The 21,354-nt window shown below is 38.9% G+C and overlaps 1 protein-coding gene across 2 annotated transcripts in view; it reads left to right on the top strand.

Annotated features, from left to right (window-relative positions):
• Positions 1-21,354, top strand: part of npas1 (neuronal PAS domain protein 1) — a 49,135-nt gene that overhangs the window by 5,011 nt on the left and 22,770 nt on the right. For both annotated transcript variants that reach the window (XM_065281578.1, XM_065281579.1), the window contains exons 2-3: positions 5,527-5,702; positions 9,752-9,990. In XM_065281578.1, coding sequence (XP_065137650.1) covers positions 5,608-5,702; positions 9,752-9,990 — 334 coding nt within the window. In that variant the 5' untranslated portion in view covers positions 5,527-5,607. The remainder of the gene's footprint in view (positions 1-5,526; positions 5,703-9,751; positions 9,991-21,354) is intronic.

The raw sequence follows: 21,354 nt of genomic DNA, 5'->3' as shown, positions 1-21,354 counted from the left end.
TTCTGATGCATCTTTTAAGTTTTCAAAGTTAAAGCATTTGAGCATTACAAAACAGAAATACTTCTCTATTTCTTTCTCATTAATTCATCCACGAGTCACGATTGATTTTATTAGCAAACATATGTTTTTGTAAACAAGTAACGTATTTGCTTGTGTGGGAGAGATGTGTAGCATCTCAGAGACCGAGATCACTGTTTGTCTGTGCTGGGCGGTCGAGAACCCAATCCACCTTTTACCTTCTCTGTCTGTGGCGGGTCAGGGGTGGGTGGGGTCAGGTTGACCTAATCAAATGTAGTATTGATTGCATTAGATAATTAATGTATCAGGTGAAGATGCAGACTCCGAATCTGTGAGGAACCTTGGACTGGGAATGATGGGGAACCAAGGTCAATGGTAAAGCACCAAATCCGTGTCCAGCCAGAGCGAGGGAGAGAGAGAGGTCCGGATAAATGAGATAGGGAGAGAAACGGTGTTGATTTATCAGTGTTAGAAGAAAACGAGACAACATCTGACTTCTTAATGCTGGACTTCAAATACAGAGAGATGTGAAGAGAAATTAGTATTCTGCTGAAACGGCTCCTTTTATTGATGAAAAACTACATGCAGTATATATATTGCTGAAGTATTTGCACTTCAAAGGCATCTGATTAATAATTTTGAAGGCAAATATAATTGAATGTGACATGCGATACATCATATCTGCAGTTTTTCCTTGAAATGCTCTTTTTAGGTGCTTCAAACACACAAAATTACCCCTTTGGAAAAGTTTTCGTGTAGTTACATATAAATTGTTAACGTTACAATGAAATTGAAATTAAAAACAAATTTTTTTGTGGAATAATGTGGATTTTTTTTTACAAATGACTTGATCTGTGAGCTTCATTGTTTGAAAAAAATTATTTAATCAAAAACGCAAAACAATCTCAATTCATTCCAGTCACGGGAGGGCAAGGCCAATTCATGCTCAATAAACACATTCCCAGCCTACTTTTTTCATTTCAGAAACCATTTTACTCGGATATATGTCATCGAGGGGAAAACAAGACAATCCCCATAAGAGCGAGGAAGTACATTTTCAAATTTTGATTCAAGTTTATGAGGGCATGTGCATAAAAAATGACGGCTAAATTGTTTATAATAAACACTGCAATATTTTATTGAGAAATACTATTTTCATTGGGACTTTAAGGGTGCGAAAGGTCATGTATACAAAACACATACTGATAAAATGTATAGGTTTAAAGCTCTGTAAGTCACTTTGGATAAAAGCATATATGTGTAAATGTGATTTTTCTTAAAGGTGCAGTGTGTAAATTATAGCTGTATCTAGTGGTGAGGTTGCGAATTGCAACCGATGGCTCCGTTCACTGCTCACCCCTCACTTTTGAAACGCATAGAGAAGCTATGGTAGCCATCACTGGACAAACTCGTCATCTTCGGAGACAACTTAGTAAAATAAGTTTGCCCATTAAGGGCTTCTATAGAAACATGGCGGCACAAAATGGCGACTTTCATGTAAGGGGACCCTCGGTATGTAGATAAAAACTTCTCATTCTGTGGTAATAAAAACTTAATGGTTCATTATATAAGGTCTTTATACATTCCTGATAATATAGTTTTGTATATTATTTTGCATTTCTGTCAAGAAATCCTTATAAAAATTACACACTGCACCTTTAAGTGATATATATACTAATTTTAAATGTAGTATTATATCAATCAAGCAACATATGTGTTTAAAACAACACAATCAGTGTTAGTTTTTGAACAACACACTAAATGCGTTGCCCAAAATACAAACATCTCTGTGCTTTATTGGAACAACACATTTTTAACTTTTAACCCAAGTTATGTTGTCACTTTTATTTGTTTTAACACAAAATGACACATCAAAAGTTAACACATGCTACTCTTCTTTTAGTCAAAAGCTGCATTTGTAAAGTTACAGAGAGAAAGCTATGCGATGTGTCTAGCTCACAACAGCTGTTTGCTGTTTACATTTATTAAGAGAAAAAAAGTGTGTGCCAGGAAATTGTGTGTGTGTGTGTGAGAGAGAGAAAACAGGCGGCCAATGGCCACATACAGGAATTGTTTTCTTCTTCTGTCAAAGCCATTCAAAGGTCAAAGTCACCAGAGTCACCGTGCATTACAAAAAATGAATAATCCAAAATGTTCCTGAGGTCCTTCACGGATTCTCACACATGTGACATTTAAAACGTAATGGCAGTGTTATATCTAGCCTGGAAACGTGGGACCGATAAATGTTGTGCGACTGGGAGTTTGTGTGAAAGTCAGTTAATAGACGTGCTGTATTGTCTGCGTGCGGATGGACTTAAATGCGTTCATTTTCCCCATTTGCCGGCTCCATAGGGAGGGGCGGAGCACGCTAATGAATCTCTGACAGCTGGAGGCTCTAATTAACCATCCCCTCTGAAAACAAACAGCCACGGGCTCGCCAAACACACAACCCCAAACCTGAGCTAATACCCAAATCATTCTGATGGTCTTTCAGAAATACATTCCATGAAGCATTTCAATTCAACTAATAAGATATTAAAATTATTTTCACTTTAATTAAATTAAATTGCATTTTTTTGTGGCTTTTAGTATATATCTGTAGCTACCATTGTATACATTAATTTTACACATACGTTAGCTCAGGTTCGTACAGTAGTTGATACGCTTTAGCTTTGATTGTAGGTAATTTGCTTGTTATTTATTTTTCTTGTTTTGTTTATGTTGCAGCTGAAATATTTTTTAGACTGTGTATTGTTTTTATTAGTCTGTTACTTTCATGCAACAATGTTATGTTGGCTGAACAAATATATTTTAAGTAAAGCTTTTGAATGAATTAGATTACATGAACTTCACATTGTTGAATAGATTTTTTTATTAGGTATCACAACATGAAAGAATTAAGTAAAATTGGCAAAAGTGAAAGTTAATTTTTTTGAGTGTTCCTTTTGCGAAGGGCATGAATTTTAACACACCTTGCAACAAGGTTGTGGAGTTAATTGAACGATTACGGTGGACAGGACCTCCATTATGTCTGTGGAGATAGTGAGGATGCAAAGAGAGATGCCACACACGATTAGATAAGAAATGATAAGCTAAAGACCAGAAATTAGTATGTGTGTGCGGTTTTGTTGTGGTGTGAGAGCGTATTGTTACTAATTCACTGTAAAACCCAACAATTAAATTAACTCAAACCATTTAAGTAAACCGGTTGCATTAGACCATTTAAGTTTTAAAACACATACATTAAGTACTGTGAACTTGAGTCATGTGCAATTATGCACTTATATTTAAGTAGTGTGAACTCAATTTGTTTAAGTTCACAGTACTCAAATTAGGGCTGCACGATTTGGGTAATTTTTCCCATTGCGGTTTTTGATGCTAATATTGCGATGTGCGGTTGCGATTATAATAAATGGTATCATGAGTCAACTTGATGAGTTTTAAGGAAAATCCACACACATTTTAGTGATAATGCTAAAATGTGTATTTGTAAAACTAGAAATGTTTTCGTATTGCCACGTGATGTAGCAACTGCTCAGTGTCAGTAATCCTAAATCCAAAATACCACCATACAACAGACGTAGTTTTTTTTTAGCTACCAGATCACTGTCAATCTCCTCTGCATCCATCTTCGCTCTGGTATTTCCGCACTGCGCACACACAAGTGACGACGCACGCCACACACAAGCATGCCACACGTGCACTGCCTTTTTTTGTTCGTTTTTCTTTCTTTTTTTTAAACAGCAAGGAAAATCATCAAACTGTTATCAGAAAGTTTGTGTTAACAAGTCCACACATTTATTTATTTAATATAATTGCAACATTTTGCGGTCATATAATCGCACAGGCTGACATCGCGATTGCGATTGCGATGCGATTAATTGTGCAGCACTAACTCAAATGTATGTGTTTTAAAACTAATGCAACCAGTTCACTTAAATGGTTGGAGTTGAGTTGACTTTTAGTTTTTACAGTGTAATTTTCATTCTTTAGATGTAAATGTGCTCTTCTGATTACTTATAAGCGGTGGATTCTCTGACGAGTGATGTGTTATGCTATTTTTCATGTGTCATTTATTGAAAGTCTGATATTATGTTCTTGTCACACCACAGTAAATTTTGTTATTAACCACACAGACAAATTTGAATGATTAAAAAATTGGCAGGTCAATAAATCAAGTTAACAAAATCTTGGAAAAACATTCAAGATTCTCTGCTAACAAATGCTGGGGACGTGTCCGCTGTCTGCGCTGAAACCACGCCCAGACAGCGGTTTTGTGGGAAAGCTGCCATCTCTCTCAACTTTCAAATACTGCTACAACCTAAATGGATGCTTGCAATTGTTTTAGGGGCGGGGCCATGCTCACCCAAGTATTCCTGAATGTGAAATGTGGAAAACTGTTCACCGTGTAACTCCACAATACAGAACTACATGTTTAGAAAGATGGACTTTAATTGATGTAATTTTGCATGTGTACCTGATGCAAGGTAAGACATTGGTTGTGGGTAAATTGAATGAGTAATAGTTGGGTTCATATTGAGATTGACTAAACGGGTTTGGCCAAACTGACCACTAGAGAGAAATACACGTGAAATCACGTGGTTAGTGTTTGAGAAACACGAGCCCTAAGTCTCCATTTGCTCTCCATTTAATCTCATTGCCGTCTAGCAGAAACAATTAAAGTGGCATTATAGAAATCTCTTTCTCTTTGCTTCTTTCTCATGGGACTGTGCATATGTCTTGGCAACATCACTGAGCAGAGTGAAGTCATATATAATCAGTTATATGTATAGATTAATAAGCTTAAAGCACATCAGATACTGACTCTCAGCTCATGGTTAAGCTGTGATGATGTTGGTAGTGGCTGACCTTGGATCAGCTGAAATCAAAGGCTTTAAACAAGTTCAGTGTCATGTCAGAGGTGTGATCGAACCCATATGATTAATCCGGTGATGTCATGATGAGTTGCTAGTGGTGTGTGTGTGTGTGGATGTACAGTATGTGCAGTGCCAGGTCAGGTCAAAGGGGTCTGTAAGCGTAGTGGCATGCAGACAGTATGACAGTGTTGTGATTTACCCAGAGTTGGCCAGCAGGCATCTTGTGCCCGTGGGTATGGCATCACGCAGCTGGAGGGCACGCTGGCCCTTTAAATGTCATCAAACTGAGGTCAGGACAGGCACTGGGGCCAAAGAGTGGAATTGGACATTGCTGGGTTTTTAAACCATGGTTGAATAAAATATGGACAAAGCCAACCATTGGTTTGAATTAACCTGTAAAATGTATACAGCACACGCATACCTATGGGCTATTAAAAGATTCATCACATAAGTAATTGCTACAAATACTTAACATACTTTACAAGTTTATGGTATTTACTGTAAATAAATACATTTTCATTAGTATGGGTGTTTTCTTGGGTTTCGAACCCAAAACCTTTGCAATATTTACGCAATGTGTCTCTGTTATTGCTCATCTAAATTAATTTATTTAAATTTTCCATTTTTGCAGCTCTTTGGTTGGGGGTCTCGGACTGACATAGCCTCGGCCAATCACAGCCTGAGTTAGAGGTGGCGGCCCATAAGGGTCGTGATGGCGGCCATGCCGTTCGTCAGCGAGGGGAAGTGTGTGAGCGTGGAGTGGGACTTCCTTCAGGGACTCCTCGCCAAACCACCCACCTTGCCCTGGTGAGGACAACCACAAATTCAACACACACACTGAAGCATTAGCTACGCAAAAAATATGTGATGCTGGGCTTTATTGTGATTCTTTATGGTGACCTCTTTAATTGTGACTAGATTTAAAGTTTTATATATCACAGGGGTTTTGCATAATTAGCATAGCTGTAACATTATGTTGACCAATCAGAATCCATGACTGTATTTAAATTACTAGAGCTGTGTTAGCTTGCAAAGGTGCCAGGGAATACGCATAAACCCCTTTCATACAGCGCATTGAACCCATAAAATTGACATAAAATTGCCAGAGGGCCTTTTTTGCGAATGTAGACATGTTCTGGAATTGATCCTAGGAACTACTTTAGAACATTGCAGTAACGTTCCCAGAATGCATCTTGTGTGAACAAAAGTCAAGAACAATGCTATAAAGAGTGTGCCATAGTTATGACGTGTGTATGGTTGCAAAAATGTAATTACCGTTCAGCTCTTTGAAATTAGGGTTTTAAATGCAGATCAACATTTTCAACGAAAAATATCTGTCAACTGGAAAGAAGCCCAAATCTGCTCCTCACTATCTGCCTTGAAGCTAAGGCAGGTGACACACTGGATGCGTGGCGTAAGCGTCTCAGCTGCGTGGCGTGTCCGTTTTTAATTCGGCTTCCATGTTAACAGGTTAGAGCTTGCAGACTGCCTGCATGAGACGCGGAAAACGCGTGCTTGCTAGAAATAGAACCGATGCCTATTTTTCACGCCACACGCAAGCGTCTTGGAAGCGTTTCCAGCCAAAATATACGTCACCTATAGCAACAGCAGCGCGTCAGCGCCGAGTCAGGCATGCTTCTGGTATGTACAGACACAGAAAACGCGACGCAGCCGCCACGCAACTGACACGCAACAGATACGCCACGCATCCAGTGTGTCACCGGCCTAAGATCGTTCGCAGTACACGATGGTCTATGATCCAATCAGAAAAAAAACCCACAAACGTGGTTTCTTGAAAGAGAAATCACAGATTATAAGCAAACTAAAGAAAGTGCATGAATAAGCCTGAAGTATAGTTCAGTTTTTACATGTACGCAAGGGTCAGCGTACAGCGCTTGGTTTATGTAATGATGCATACTTTGTGCGCATAGGTTGCGCATGCGCGTAAAGGAGTATGTAGTAGGGGAGAGCTGGGCATAACCTAACACTTTTTGGTTTTGGCTCAATCATTCAAAAAATATTTGAGTTTGATTAATTATATTTTTACACAAGCAACACACACATCTCTGCTACTAATGAACATTTAACGTTTGTTTCTAGTACTTAACATTCTTGGACAATTACACCAAACGTGACAGAAGTGCAAACGTTACAACTTACCCCATAGGTGGGGTTAATTGTAACAGGCAGGGGGTTAGTTGTAACACTTGCTAAAAATTAAGTTTGCAGGCAAATATTTCAATACTATTTTGTTTATATACTTGAAGTGGATATTGTTTATATATCTGTCTATAATAGACAGCTATCCACACTGTTTTCATTCATCCAGCCCTTTTCTAACAATAGTTCAATTATAAATGGATACAAATGTCTAAATATGTTAGAAAAAGCAGCACAATTATGATTTTTTTTATATGTGACCCAGTCTGTAATAACCATACTACAGTTTTAAAATCAAATTCTGAGATAATGAGCATCAAAGTCTGATTTTAGCCATTCATTTCATTATGATTTCAATCTTTATTCAATCAATATTAAAGATATAAACAAAAATAAATTTGACACATGATTTTTGATAAGACAGCCACATTTATTTTGTTGGCAGCCAGCAATCATTCGTGTTTAGCCTATTTAAAAGAACGGCAAGAATTACGCTAACGTTAGTGCTTTTCATGTCGTAAGTGCTGAGGGGTTAGTTGTAACACAGCGTTACAATTAACCCCGCTGGTTAAAATATTTTCAAACCCACCAAAAAATTAGCTAAGAGCTGCAGACATGTTTCAAAACGATGCTGTGTTTAACAAGACACTGATTAATATGACATGGCTTTGGATTTGGTATCTTACACACCCAACAAAAACCGAAAAAAAAAAACATATGATGAAAAAATTTACTTACGTGTCACCAAAACACTCGTTCATCAATAACTCTCTGGAAATCATCATACATTTCCAGTAATTTGCGTGAGATTGTCTTTTGGCAGCGTGAAAAAAATACTGGAAAAACAAAACGCTCAACCTTGTGCAACAATGTAAACAGTCTGTGTTACAACTAACCCCGCGTTAGTTTTTGCCCCGTGCACCCCTATGTATACCAGGAGAAGGTATTCCACTTTGTTACAATGCGCACGCGTCTGCATCTGTGTGCATGTACGAATAAATGAACTATGGCTTGGTGTTTGATTGTGCATGTACGGTCACAAACCCATACAAAATTAACTATACTCTAAGCTTTACAATTACATTACATGTCACATGGGATCTTTATGGGATGTGTGTCACTGGCAGTGTGAATAAACCAAAATCAAACACATTTTCAATTTATTTTCCATAAATTTTCTGTGAAAAGGACAATAATCAAAAATGTTATGCCTTGAATGTACTTGCAAGTCACTTTTGATAAAAACGTCTGCCAAATGTATAAATGTAAATGTTGGACCAGAGATCCATTGTATAAACAAAGGATTTTCGCAAACACACAGCTGACAATTTAATTGCTTTTTGCGACTGCCATGGGGACCTGGTAAACCGTTCGGTTCCATTAGCATGAGATTAACTAAGTTTTAGTGGAATTATTAATGTCCACTCAGCTGTGGAGGATATAAAAACTAAACACAATCAATGACTCGGTATTGATCGAACTCTCCAGAGTCGTTTTAGTACAACGATGAGGTGCTTTAGCGTTTTCTACTTGGAACAAAGCTGTTTACACACCAAGAAATCACACAGCGGTGCACTGTGACACATCTAGCTTTGTACTGCAGGCTAACAGACACACACAGGTCATAAACTTAAATCGTTAAAATGTCAAATCACATAAGTTAGCTGATTTATACAGTCTGTCCCTTAAAACACAGCGTAGTCCTGTCTAAACAAATAAATTAGTCTCTTTTCAATTTAAGGAACTGACTCTTTTGTGTAAGCTTTTTGGCAGTTCCCTTTCATTCACTCGATACCCCTTTTCACACACATACACATTCTTCCTGAGCCCTCCCTCACTTGCCGTGCATCTGCAGGATGAATAAGAATCAATGTCACAAACGCAGAAAGAGCGAACGAGACAGAGAGAGAGAGAGAGAGGGAGAGGGAGAGAGGGACATGTTCGGCTCCGTCTTCCAGAGCAGACGCAAATTGTGAAGTCGCCGTGACAACATAATTCCACCACTCAGGCCCCATTGAGAGCGAGTCGATATCCAATCAGAGCGACAGCCTCTGAGACAGCCCCGCCCTCCATTGATTCCTCAATCAAGACCGGGGCTCACCACCCGGGAGGGAGCCTGGGAAAGAAATGAAGCGATTGGATTTGGGATAGACCATGGTGCAGGAGCTCTGATGTAAGATCAGGCCTCCCACCAGCCAGAGTAAACTGACAAAAAGCTGATCACAGGTCAGCCATCATGCCCCCGAGATGCTTTGAAAAATTGAAACGTATACGGTTGACAGAGACCCTGCTGGCAAAGACATAAGAAAAACCTTTAACAAATTGAAGACATATTGCAGTAGAGGGTATAGTGGGAAAAATCATTTGGGATGAACGTGTTTGAGTATATGTAAATATAAAGCAACTATTTGAATCTTTATGCCTTCAAGGTGAATTATAAGATTTCTGAACACTCCCAGCTGCCATTGGCTGGACAAACAGATAGTGTCACCCCAAACACTCGCAATTGGTTGTGGCAGTGTTGTTATGTCGAGCTAGTTGTGCCAGTCAAACTAAATAATGTTTTAGTACCACAATAGAGTGAAGGGATTGTAGCATGTGGATTCCTCACTACACTACTTTAGGGGCAAAGAAAAACAACTTGAATCAACTGTATCATACTTTATCATTGTCTAATCACCGTCATCTCTTCTTAGCCTGCAAAACTTGAGGAAGGAGAAGTCACGCAATGCGGCTCGTTCACGGCGGGGTAAAGAGAACTTCGAGTTCTTTGAGCTGGCGAAAATGCTCCCCCTTCCCGGAGCAATCACAAGCCAGCTGGACAAAGCCTCCATCATCCGACTCACCATCAGTTACCTGCATATGAGACACTTTGCCAGCCAAGGAGACCCGCCCTGGAGCCCTCTACTGGAGGGTGAGAACAACTGCAATAAGGGTAAGCTTCCTCATTACGCTAAAGCTGGGTACCAATTCGCATTCTTATACTATGCCATAGTTTTTGTGTTGGGAAAGTGCATACTGTTGTGTGCAGAATAACACAGTATGCACACAGTGGGACACATCAAGGTGAAATGGAAGTGACGACATCTGACATCAAACATCATAATACAACTCGTTGCATTTAAGCAGTGCTTCATTCATTATTTATCATAACATGTTTAACTTTGTAGTTTAATTTATTGATTCAGTGATGCATAATTTATTTAATTTGTTAATTCCTTGTAGCTAAAGTAAACTCCGCCCTGAGTTGTGGGTAATATCAGTCGTTGTCGTCAATTATTTCTTACGTATTTTCTTATCAGCAATGATCACAGACACACACACTCACCAATTCTGTTGAACACAAAAGAAGATATTGTTAGCTAGTGCTGCAACGGATCAAGACCAACGGTTCGGCTCGCATGTGATTTACGGATTAATATGTAAATTTAAACACGGAAAGTTTATCATTTGAACGGGTTTCAAAGGTTTGCAAATGTTAACATTCAAGTGATTTTAAACAATTTAACTGCAAAAAGGCGCTAAAATGAGCAGTTTACTTTACCCACAAACACACATGCAGTTGAATGCGTCCGGTCCAGCTTGAGTCAGACGTAATCATCCTTCAAAAATCAGAACTCTCGATGTGTAAACTTTAGAGAGTTGCGCTACTCTCTCTCATACTGTAGTGTATTAAAATACATTTGGCTAATAGAGCAATGAAAAACAACGTAACGTTTTTGTGTGGGACGACTGTTTATGCTGCGCCGTTTGTAACTCTGTCTGTGTGTGTGCGCGCGCGCGCGTTAAAGGGCACTCAATAGTGCAGACACGGAGATAAAATCTTTCTGTTCTTGACAGGGCATATACAAACAAAATGATCTCCACAGTATTCTTTTTCTAATAAAAACATTTGTTTATGTCTAAAGTCTGTATGTATAGATTACAGGCAGAAACCCAGTCTGTGCTTATTTGGTCTTAAAGAGACAGTAACCTCAATTAACATACTTAAGTTTTTGTCATTAATGTTAATCAAACAACCCAAGACAAAGAGAAAATCACTTCTGAACCTTTAAAAAAAAATATTATATTTAATTAATACAATAAATGCAGTGTTATTATTCATTTGATTTCTCTACCTATGATTTTAGCCCTTCTTTAATGTGCAACTTTGTTTTTTTATATAAATGTTTATAATTTCTTGTTTTTTTTTAGATTTTTCCCATCCTTTTTTTTGCTGATCCAAAAAATGATCCGATCCGTGCCTCAAAAACCGTAATGTGATCCGAACTTTGAGTTTTGTGATCCGTTGCACCCCTATTGTAAGCACATAGATTAGGGCTGTCACTTTTGAGAAAAATCAAATTCGAACGGATTTCGGATATCATGCAATGTATCCGAATATATTTGAATATCTAGCCCCCCCCCCCCCCCCCCCCCGCGCGCATAAAAAAACCCTAATGGAGATTCAATCACAAAATTATTAACAGTGCCAGTCATAAACAGGGCTGTCTGGATTACTTTTTTTACTTAATGTTTGAAACAGGTTATCAACTTATGAATAACAAACTTATTCAGAACAGTAACAAACAATAACGTGACAACTTAAACAGCAGCATAAGTAAGGCATATAGCCAAGCCCAAACGGAATTCGCGCCCGCAGATTTCGGCAGAAAACTCCGCGGAATTCCGCGGATGTAATGCCCGTCATTGACAAGCACACATATTACGCGCTTGAGCGTGTTTGTGAGAAGAAATCTCATTGACAACAAGCACCCATACATAGCCTATCCCGCGGGTTTGTGAGCCGTCATTGACAAGTACATTAACCCTGCGCGTGCTGTTTCCTTGCCCGTTTTTAATGATAGAGAGCACAAACCATTTAATATTTGAGATGAAATTAAACTTACCGCTGAGTTAAGCAGATCTCACTTGTCGTCTATGTGACGCGCGACAGTCAGCACATGATCACTTCAAATCCGTTTACAAGACAAATCCGTGTTGTTGTTTAATATAAAGTTTACATTGCGTTGTAAAAATGATGAAATTATCTTCATACATGCTATTTTCATAATGCGAACGTATTAACACAAGCTTTTTATTCTGCTATACTATTTAACACTATAAACAATATGTCATTTTATATACAAACTATAATTCTATCTTGACATGCACATTAGGTTCCTTTTGGTCCAATTTGATTCCCTTTCTTGCGCACAGTTGTTGTCGTCGGTCTCACTCTCAGCCTCCTTCCCATTACGAGGTGTTACTGTGAAAAATGCGCTAAACATGTCATTTTAAAAACCGGATGGTTTATTTAAAGTTCGAATACGGATATTTCACGTCATGTTCGAATGCATATTCGAATATCGAATAAAAAGTGACAGCCCTAACATAGATAAGTACATAGTTGACGGTGCCACTGACTTACATATTGTTTGTTTTTTCTAGTCAGTGGGTACCGTCAACATATATCAAAATATCTTATTTTATGTTTAACAGATTAAAGAAACTCATACAGATTTAAAATAACATAAGGGTCAGTAAATGATCACAGAATTTTCATTTTTGGATCCTTTTAACAAAGGTTAATAAACACTAGAAAACTATTATGCTTATTCTTAGTTTATGTTAGCTAATGCCATTTACTAATATTAGAAATTCAAACTTATTAGAAAGTGTTTGTGCAGAAAGTTTGTCATATTTGTAGTTTCATGTGAGTAGATTAAATGCCATACGTTTTTGTATATCGATGCTGTTAATCAATACTCTAATAGCCAAAAACATATGAAGACCTGTGGCTATAAATATACATTAGTAATGGCATTGCTTGACACAGTGCAAAGAAGGATTAATATCGTATGGCATCAAGTTCCTTAAAGTACAGGCATATACTATACCTTAGATAAATGACAAACAGGGCACTCACAGACACACACACTCACCAATTGATTGACTTTAATTCACCTGATGCGGGCTCTGGGGAAAGAGCAGTAACCAGGGAGAACACATGTAAGGTACACAAAAAGACCTCTTGGCATAGCCGGGACTCAAACCAGGAACCTTCTTGATGTGAGGCAACAGTGTTACTTACAGAGATATCTAAAGTTGTGCCTCAAATTTTCATTAAAATGATTATGCAAATTAATTTAGTGCTATGGTATATTTGAACAAGACTGGCATGTTAATACGACTATGTTAAAATGTGAGGTCTTCCACTATATTTCACATATTTTTGAGGCAGATTTATGTGACGCTTTTATCGAATGCATCAATCTCACCGTCGATTTGTATTTGAGATACCATTAAAAGAGGAGATGGCTTCAAGTGAACCACAGCAAAACTCAATTCGAACACAGCGGTGATGGCCTGTCGGTGAATACAAATGCGTTATTAATTTAAATTATGAATTTAAATGGAATAGGCTATTATTGTCTTATAGGTCGCCTATGTACGTCGCTTGGGATACTCTCACGTTGAAAATCGCACAGAAGAATGCAGAGAATAGAGCGAGAGGAGGCTTAAACATGCACACGCTGAACGACACACACACAGAGAAAAGTAATTGAGATTGTGCCACAAGAGTAATCGCTCGAGTCATGCAGAGTTAAACGCGACTCATCTGAAATGAGGCGTTCGCTGGTTTGCTATCAACTTCCTGACGCACACCGTCACGTTGTTTGTGGAAGCAAGAACCAGCCAAAAGCATCATATTTGTTTCCTATGTCTCTTCTGAGGGGGGCTCATTCATTTGAGTTTAATTCGAGCGGGGCCATTTGGCTTCTCATGTGCAGTCCGTCATTCATTGCATTCTTATCTCAATTGTGTAGTGAACAATAGATCTAATGGCCAATTAGTGGCATACTGCGCGTAGGGCTCTGCGAAAGCTAGTGGGGATGAACAAAAGAGTCTTCGCTTGTTAACAAGTGGCCAAAGCAAGAAAGTCTGTTTCTGAGAGATGGTCCTTACAAAGATCACCTGCCAACCTCATTATACCTGCAGTTCAGTCCTGTTAAAATACTCGGACGAATGTCTCTTTTTGTTCTCTGTGTCTGTATATATCACCGGCTCTGTTTTAAACTCTGTTTGCTGTCACTTACTGATGGAAATAAAACCTCAAATAAGTGACGTAAGGAACCTTCTCCATAAGCAGTAACGCAAATGCTGTAGTCTGAGTGGAGAGAAGAAATGCATACCTATTTCAATACGTTGACATAACTTCTGATCTTACATAACTACATACAAAAATATATCCAGCTGTTCCTCCTCCCTTTAAAAATAGCCATTAGTGTTTAGTTTATCTCACAGTCTGGAATCTGGTTTAAGGGTCACGAACCCTCCCTTTTTCAACTTTAGTCTACCTTACCATCATTTGGAAAAATGCACCTTAAATGGGTGAGGATGCTGTGAGAAGAGCAAGGAGTTGGAGAGAGAATGGTAGGGGACAAGCAACTTAAACTGCAAAGCATCGACTGTCCTCTAAAGACAAAAGGGAGTCAATCCCATGTCCAATAGACCCCCAATGCCTAACTTTACAGCAGAAATAAATATGTTCACAGCCTGGTATAAAAAGGGTTTTTGGTCTATATAGCTAATGTTGCCCTTCATGACAACTGTGAGGGGGTGAATTTTTTTTGTAACTCATTAGTTTGAAATATATTAAGCCTTAAAGTTCTGCATAATTAAGGGCATGGCCACTTGAGTGACAGGTGAACTGCTGTTGCTGTCACTACAGTCGAGCTAGGCGGGCGTGGTTTCAGCAACCAGACACCTTAGCTCCACCCACATCCCGCCTCTGACGGCATTCATCTAATGTGGAATTCACACCAGCAGTGTTGTTTTTGGCAGCCCTTTTAGTTTTATTCTTAGTCTTTTGGACGAAAATGCTTTTAGTTTTGGTCACATTTTTGTCACTTATAAAATTGTTAGTTTTAGTCAAGTTTTAGTCAACGAAAAGAAAACACAAAAAGGTTTTAGTCAAGTTTTAGTGGATTAAAGGGATAGTTCGGCCAAAAATGATATTAAACCCATGATTTACTCACCCCAAAGCTCTCCGAGTTGCATATGTCCATCGTTTTTCAGACAAACACATTTTCGGATATTTTAGAAAATGTTTTAGATCTTTCAGTTGATTAAATGTAATGTTACGGGGTCCACGACCTTCAAGTCCAAAAAAAGTGCGTCCATCCTTCACAAAATAAATCCAAACGGCTCCAGGATGATAAACAAAGGTCTTCTGAGGGTAATCCGTGCGGTGTTGTTGTAGAAATATCCATATTTAAAACTTTATTAACGTAAATAACTACCTTCCGGTAGCGCCGCCATCTTAGACTCCTCTGTATTCAGGAGAGAGTATTAGCGTAGTGTACACACTTTTCTTAGTGATGTTTGACAAATTCGGAGGGCGGGGGGACAGAGCAGCAGCAGAGTAACCTCCGTAGGCTGCGTAAGCTCTCATCCTGAATGCGGACGCGACTAAGATGGCGGCGCTACCGGAAGGTATTTGTTTTCATTAATAAAGTTTTAAATATGGATATTTCTACAACAACACAGCGTGGATTACCCTCAGAAGATCTTTTTTTTACCTTTAAAAAATATTAGCGTGATGAGCCTTCAGGTGCCGCTTGAGGTTGGTGGTATTCTTCCCACCTAGTTTGTGGCCACTTTTACCGTCGTCTCCAAATATGCATTCCGTTTTTCTGTCTGATGGATTATACTGAAAGTATGTCCATAAATCATCTCGTCGTTTCAGTTTATTGGCGTCAGTTTATATGCGGTCCTTCGAACTTGCCACAGCCGCAGGTGTGTTGTTGTTTGAAATCTGGTGCGCGTTCGCGGCATGGGGGCAGCCGGGTGGTGGGCGTGAGTGAGACTGTGTTGACCCTAAACAAGGATAGGAAGCGGCAGCATTGCTGATACCTTTTAGCTAAAAACAGATTTCACGCAAAATATGCAGAAATGACATGCATTGAAAACAACACTGCACACCAGATGTGAAAGAGGCGGCAAGTGATTATTTACATGTTAAGTCAATGCAAAGACACGAATAGGCATACTGTGGCGCGGTATGTGCAAATGGCGCAGAATGCATGGCACAGAAGACGCGAGTTAAAAAATATGAACTTTGGTGGATATTCGCAGCTTGCTCTAGTAGAGACTTGAATAAAGGGAGCGAACAGAGTCGCAGAAGCCCCTCCCATTACGTGGATTTCCACGTGAATGTCTTGAATGACTAGAATTTCACGCGTGAATGAAGCAAGTAAACTCAAAATGCTCAAGCATCCAACTACGCGCGAATAACGCGTTTTTGTCGCCTCTACCATGGTGTGAACGCACAGTTAGTCTCTTTCACACTCTCAGCATTCATCTTAGTCCATTGTTCACTGACATTGTTACAGTACATTGCATTCTGGGATTTGACTCTCCATAAAATATACATGCAATGCTGCCTCACAATTTAGTCAAAAGGTAAACTTAGGTGTACTTATAACGAGTAACATCTCTGTCTAAGTCAGCAACTCACTGTATATTCTGTATTTTAGGACACAGCTTCTGTCCACACCCACTCTGTCAGATGTAGTAATGCAGGAGAGAGAAGAAAAACACACAAAGGGTGAAAGAAATTATCTGTGTGATTTGTAATTACAGAAATTAACTATATAACGAAGGGAACATAATTACATGGGTTGTCTAATTGCCATTATTACTGAGGGGAAACAACTTTGCTACAATTAGATGTGTGTGAAAATGTGTGTGGCTGTGTATAGTGTGCTTGTGTGGAAAAAGACACCTGTTAGAAAGTGAATGAAACCAAAGAGTCTATGATGACATGAATGTTTGTAATAAAAAGAAGGTCTCAGATGCAAAACCCTCTAAGGGTCCAATCACACCAAACATATTTTAAACACCTGGAAACGCACTGCCCTTTTTTGGTCACTTTAAAAAGGGCAGTGCGGCATGGCTTTTTATATTGCTAGGCAACCACCGAGGCAGCTGTCCTGTCAGTCAAATATTCAAGTGTGATTGCTCTTTGCTGTTATCTGTCATATTAGCAGAAGCTTTAATAAGAGGATGCTTGCTAAGACCTTGATCGAGGGTGAGAGGTGTTCAAACACCCAGGAGACAATAAGTAAGTGCAGTCCAGTTGTTCCAAACAACTGTAAACGTCCGTCACCACAACGGAAGCCCGCCCCTCATTCGATTGGACAATGGAAAGATGTGAATGACGTCGTCTGCTTTTCCGATCTCAGCGTTCCTTCAAAAACACGTGCGGCGTAGGGCTGGGTATCGATTCAGATGTTCTGGATCGATTCGATTTCGATTCATAAGCTATCGGATCGATTCGATTTCGATTATCGGACTGGTTTTTATACTCGATTCTCGATTCAACTCAATAAATATAGATTTAATACAAATACTTTATAAAAAAACAGTGAACAGAAGTTTACAAGTGGGTAAATAATAAAAAGAAAAAAAATTGCCACCAACCTGTATATTACACTTTTTTTATTTTTTAGGTACACTTGGGTACATTTAAACAGAAACCATCTCTAATTTTCAAATGCACACAATTATGTAAATAAAATACAATTTTGATTCAAGATGAAAAATGCACAATATGCTGAAAAGAGTAAAAACAGTCACATTCCTTGATCAATCAGGAACAGGTGATTTCATAAAAAAAATCGATTTGTGGCGTTTTTAAAAAACGATGAATCGAAAAATCTATTTTTTTGCCCAGCCCTAGTTCTGCGGCAGGCGGCAAAAAACGCAAGGCATAAACAGTTTGCATTACGCTCGCAGCCCATAGAAAATCATTCAAAAAAGGTGCCTGCAATTGCCATAAACGAGGTTTGTGTGATCTGCCCCTATGTGCTTCTCACGTTTTCATTTTAAATTATTGATTTTTTTGTTTATGTATAGGCTTTTATGTTTAGGTTCAGTAATTTCACTTTAATAGGGTATACATATATATATATATATATATTATAACTTACTTCCGCATTCTTGTTAAACATAGTAGATTGCTTTCGGTTCTGTATGCTCTACGCTGACATGGTGCTGATTTCATAGATGAAGCCTTTAGGAGCTATCAAAGTCAATGCACAGTTCAACCCAGTTTTTTGGTCACGTGACGTTCGACATACCGTATTGGAATGAAAAGGTTATTAAGGGTGTCACACACCAGACGCGCAGCTCAGCGCCACATCAAGTCGCGTCTAGGACAACTCGGAGGTATCGTAGAACCGGAAGTGCACATTAAATAGCGCGAGCTTACACAGATAGCCTCTACTTCAAAATGCAAAATATAAGTTAGCAGCTAATGTTAATCGTTGATGATGAATATTAAACTATGTGAGTGGCACGATAGGGATTTGAGCAACTTCCTGAGTCATAGCTGGGCGCCGCGGACACTCACAGAAAATGTGTTCGTTTTTTTTTTAGAACAGCGCTGTACGGCGCTGAGCGGCCGAGCTCGGTTTGGTTTGGATAGTGCGAGTACGCCCTAAAATGCCTTATTTTCCCAAATGTACTTGTGTCATTTCATTGGTACTTAACAAATATTATATAAAATAAAATATTTAATATTATAAAAAGTATATATTTGGTAAAGCTCCTTTAATCAGGTAAAAAACCATCTTGCACCTTCACGTAAATATGCTGTCGCTCATCCAAATCCTCTTCTGTGACTTTGCTGGAAAACCGTCATGGTAACATTATTTCTGAATGGCCTGAGGCCGGGATAAAGTGGATTTTATGTGAAGGTATTTGAGATAAGATGTTTAAATGTCACGAACACACTATTTGTTTAATCATTTGTAAATATAATGTCATATACTGTATATATTTATATATAACATTTTTGTGTAATATTAAACTGTACCGGTCAAAATTATTTGCAACATCCGGTTAACTGATTGTTATTAGTTTGGAGCGGTTGTTATCTGTGAATAACAAACCTGCAAATGTCACAACAGGCCAATCAGAATCAAGCATTCCGATGAGCTAATGTAATAAAGAATAGTATCACAGAGAAAGAATTTGAAAATCAGCATAAAATCAGGATCAAGTAGGTTTATGATGGCTATACAGAGCTATCAGTTAGCATACCCATTCACATAAATGGCAGATGCTCAGTTGTTTTGTTTGTAATGTAAAAAATTTAACTAGTGAATGTACACCAGCTGGGTTCATTTTTGTGCAATTATGAAAAAATATAGTTATGAAAGTCATCGTATTTGATGTGACTTTAGTCAATGTTACTATGGTTACAGGTGATATTCACTGCTATTGTGAGAACAGATAGGAGATTGACTTTAATTATTCGTTCATGCAGACAGTATTCAATATGCTTTGTATAACAGGACTATTTGGAGTCACACCTGTTAGTAAATAAAAGTTGTCCATAGCAAACACGAGCTGTTACAGTAACGGCACACCGCTGGAATGTGAACCCTGGACCGGCGCTCTGGCCGGGTGGAGTAATCGGGTGACACCGACGTGAGCGTGAGGGGGAAGGGGAGGTTGTGTGCGCTGGTTGGGGGGAAACAGCTTTTGTCTGCTTCCCACGTTTCAAAACCAGGACTGAAAAATGAATAGACAGAAAAAAATCAATTGCGTGACCTTCACACGGGGCGAGAGTAAAAGAGGGAGGAAGAGAGAGGGAATGAGGGATTGGGAGGGGCAGTCCAGGAGTAATGGAGAGACGATGAGCGACATGAGGAAAAGTAAAATGGCTGTGGCACAAAAAAGTGATATTTCATCTGTCTTTATGCGCTGCGCGTATGCATGCATCGTAGGCATGTGTGTGTGAGTGTGTAGTTGTGCAGGCTCCGCTGCGGGAATGAAAGTCTTTATGGATAATGGGGTGATTAAACCTTTTATGTCAGACCGTCAGATCCATGGCCCTTTAAAGGATACATGCACATATATTAGCCTGCAGTGAATGCAGATCAAGTTCAAAACAAGCACGCTTTAATTCCATTTCAGTATTTTTGTATGGTTCCTTGTTAGTTAGTCTAGTTTCACTTTTACTATTGACCCTTTATAATAACACGTGGGGCATGATCCCATAAAAATCTCATAAGGGATTGAAAGATAGAGCATAGCCATTTAGACATATATGTTTTAACCCCCCACTCAATATAGTCAATATGTTGATATTGGTTTTCAACGCTAAATAATGTATATGTAACCTATGAATTGTGCAGCAAATACTAGCAAAGTTATCAGGACAACTCTTTCATCAATGTTGTAGAATGTAATTAAGTTTTTGTTTTGTAAAAAAGTAATAATGTCAACATTGATTATTGCTGTTATGTTGATATAATTTTTTAGTTTACATTTACATTAGAAAGAGAGAGAGAAAAAGTTTAGAACCTCGTATTGTGTCTCTCTCTCTCTCTCTCTCTCTCTCTCTCTCTCTCTCTCTCTCTCTCTCTTAGGCTGTCTCATTTTTGACTTTCACACTGTCTTTCTCTTTCTTGCTCATTTCTTAGTCTCTCTCTCCTGTCTGCTCTATGTGTCTGTCTCCCTCCCCTAATTCCAAGCATTTAAAGCACTGAGGGCTTTTAAGGGACGTTAATTGCACTCAAATTATGTTCGACCGTGCTAGGAGAGAGGTAACAGCTGAGATAGAGAGAGAAAGAGAGAGAGAGAGAGAGAGAGAGAGAGAGGGGGAATGAGAGAGAGTGATAGGATAATTGCAGCATGGAGAGGGACGTTACGATTGGAGACACTTTCTCTCTCTTTTTTCCACCTGTCTGAGAATCATTGCTCCTGTCTCTATCCTTGAGGTTAGAGGTGGGGGCTGTGTGCCACTCCACATCCACCGCCCTGTAAACAAGTTGCTAGGTGATCGGCCTACGATTCCCATCAGCCAACTTGATTGAGCAAACTAATGTGGAATGAAAGGCCAACCTTGCAGTTCCCATAGTAACCTTCTAACTTGGTTAAAAGGTTGTTGGCTCGGTGGGGGTAAAGAAATGAAAGGGACGAGATCTGAGCTTGCACTGTGTGTGGATGAGAAGTACTTTAGTCTTTCTGCTCTTTATTGTGGTAGAGCGGTAACATAGGAGCACCTCGTCAAAGCTGACCCGCATGTCTCAAGCTCTGATTAAATAGGACTACTTTATTATTTGAGAAGTAAGGAGTTTTTAGATAGGGTTTAGCTTTGTTTCAAATCTATCTTTGCAAATTCTTCTTAAAATGAGACGGTTGTTGAGAGTAAAAGAGTAAAAAATCTTGGGTTGTTTCAATCCATGGTTGGGTCAGTTATGGACCAAACCAACAACCATTGGTTTGAATGAACCTACGTCCA

Source organism: Paramisgurnus dabryanus, chromosome 8 (assembly GCF_030506205.2).
Source record: "Paramisgurnus dabryanus chromosome 8, PD_genome_1.1, whole genome shotgun sequence".
NCBI lineage: Eukaryota > Metazoa > Chordata > Actinopteri > Cypriniformes > Cobitidae > Paramisgurnus > Paramisgurnus dabryanus.
Note: the sequence above shows the minus strand (reverse complement) of the source record. Positions and strands in the feature narration are given on the sequence as shown.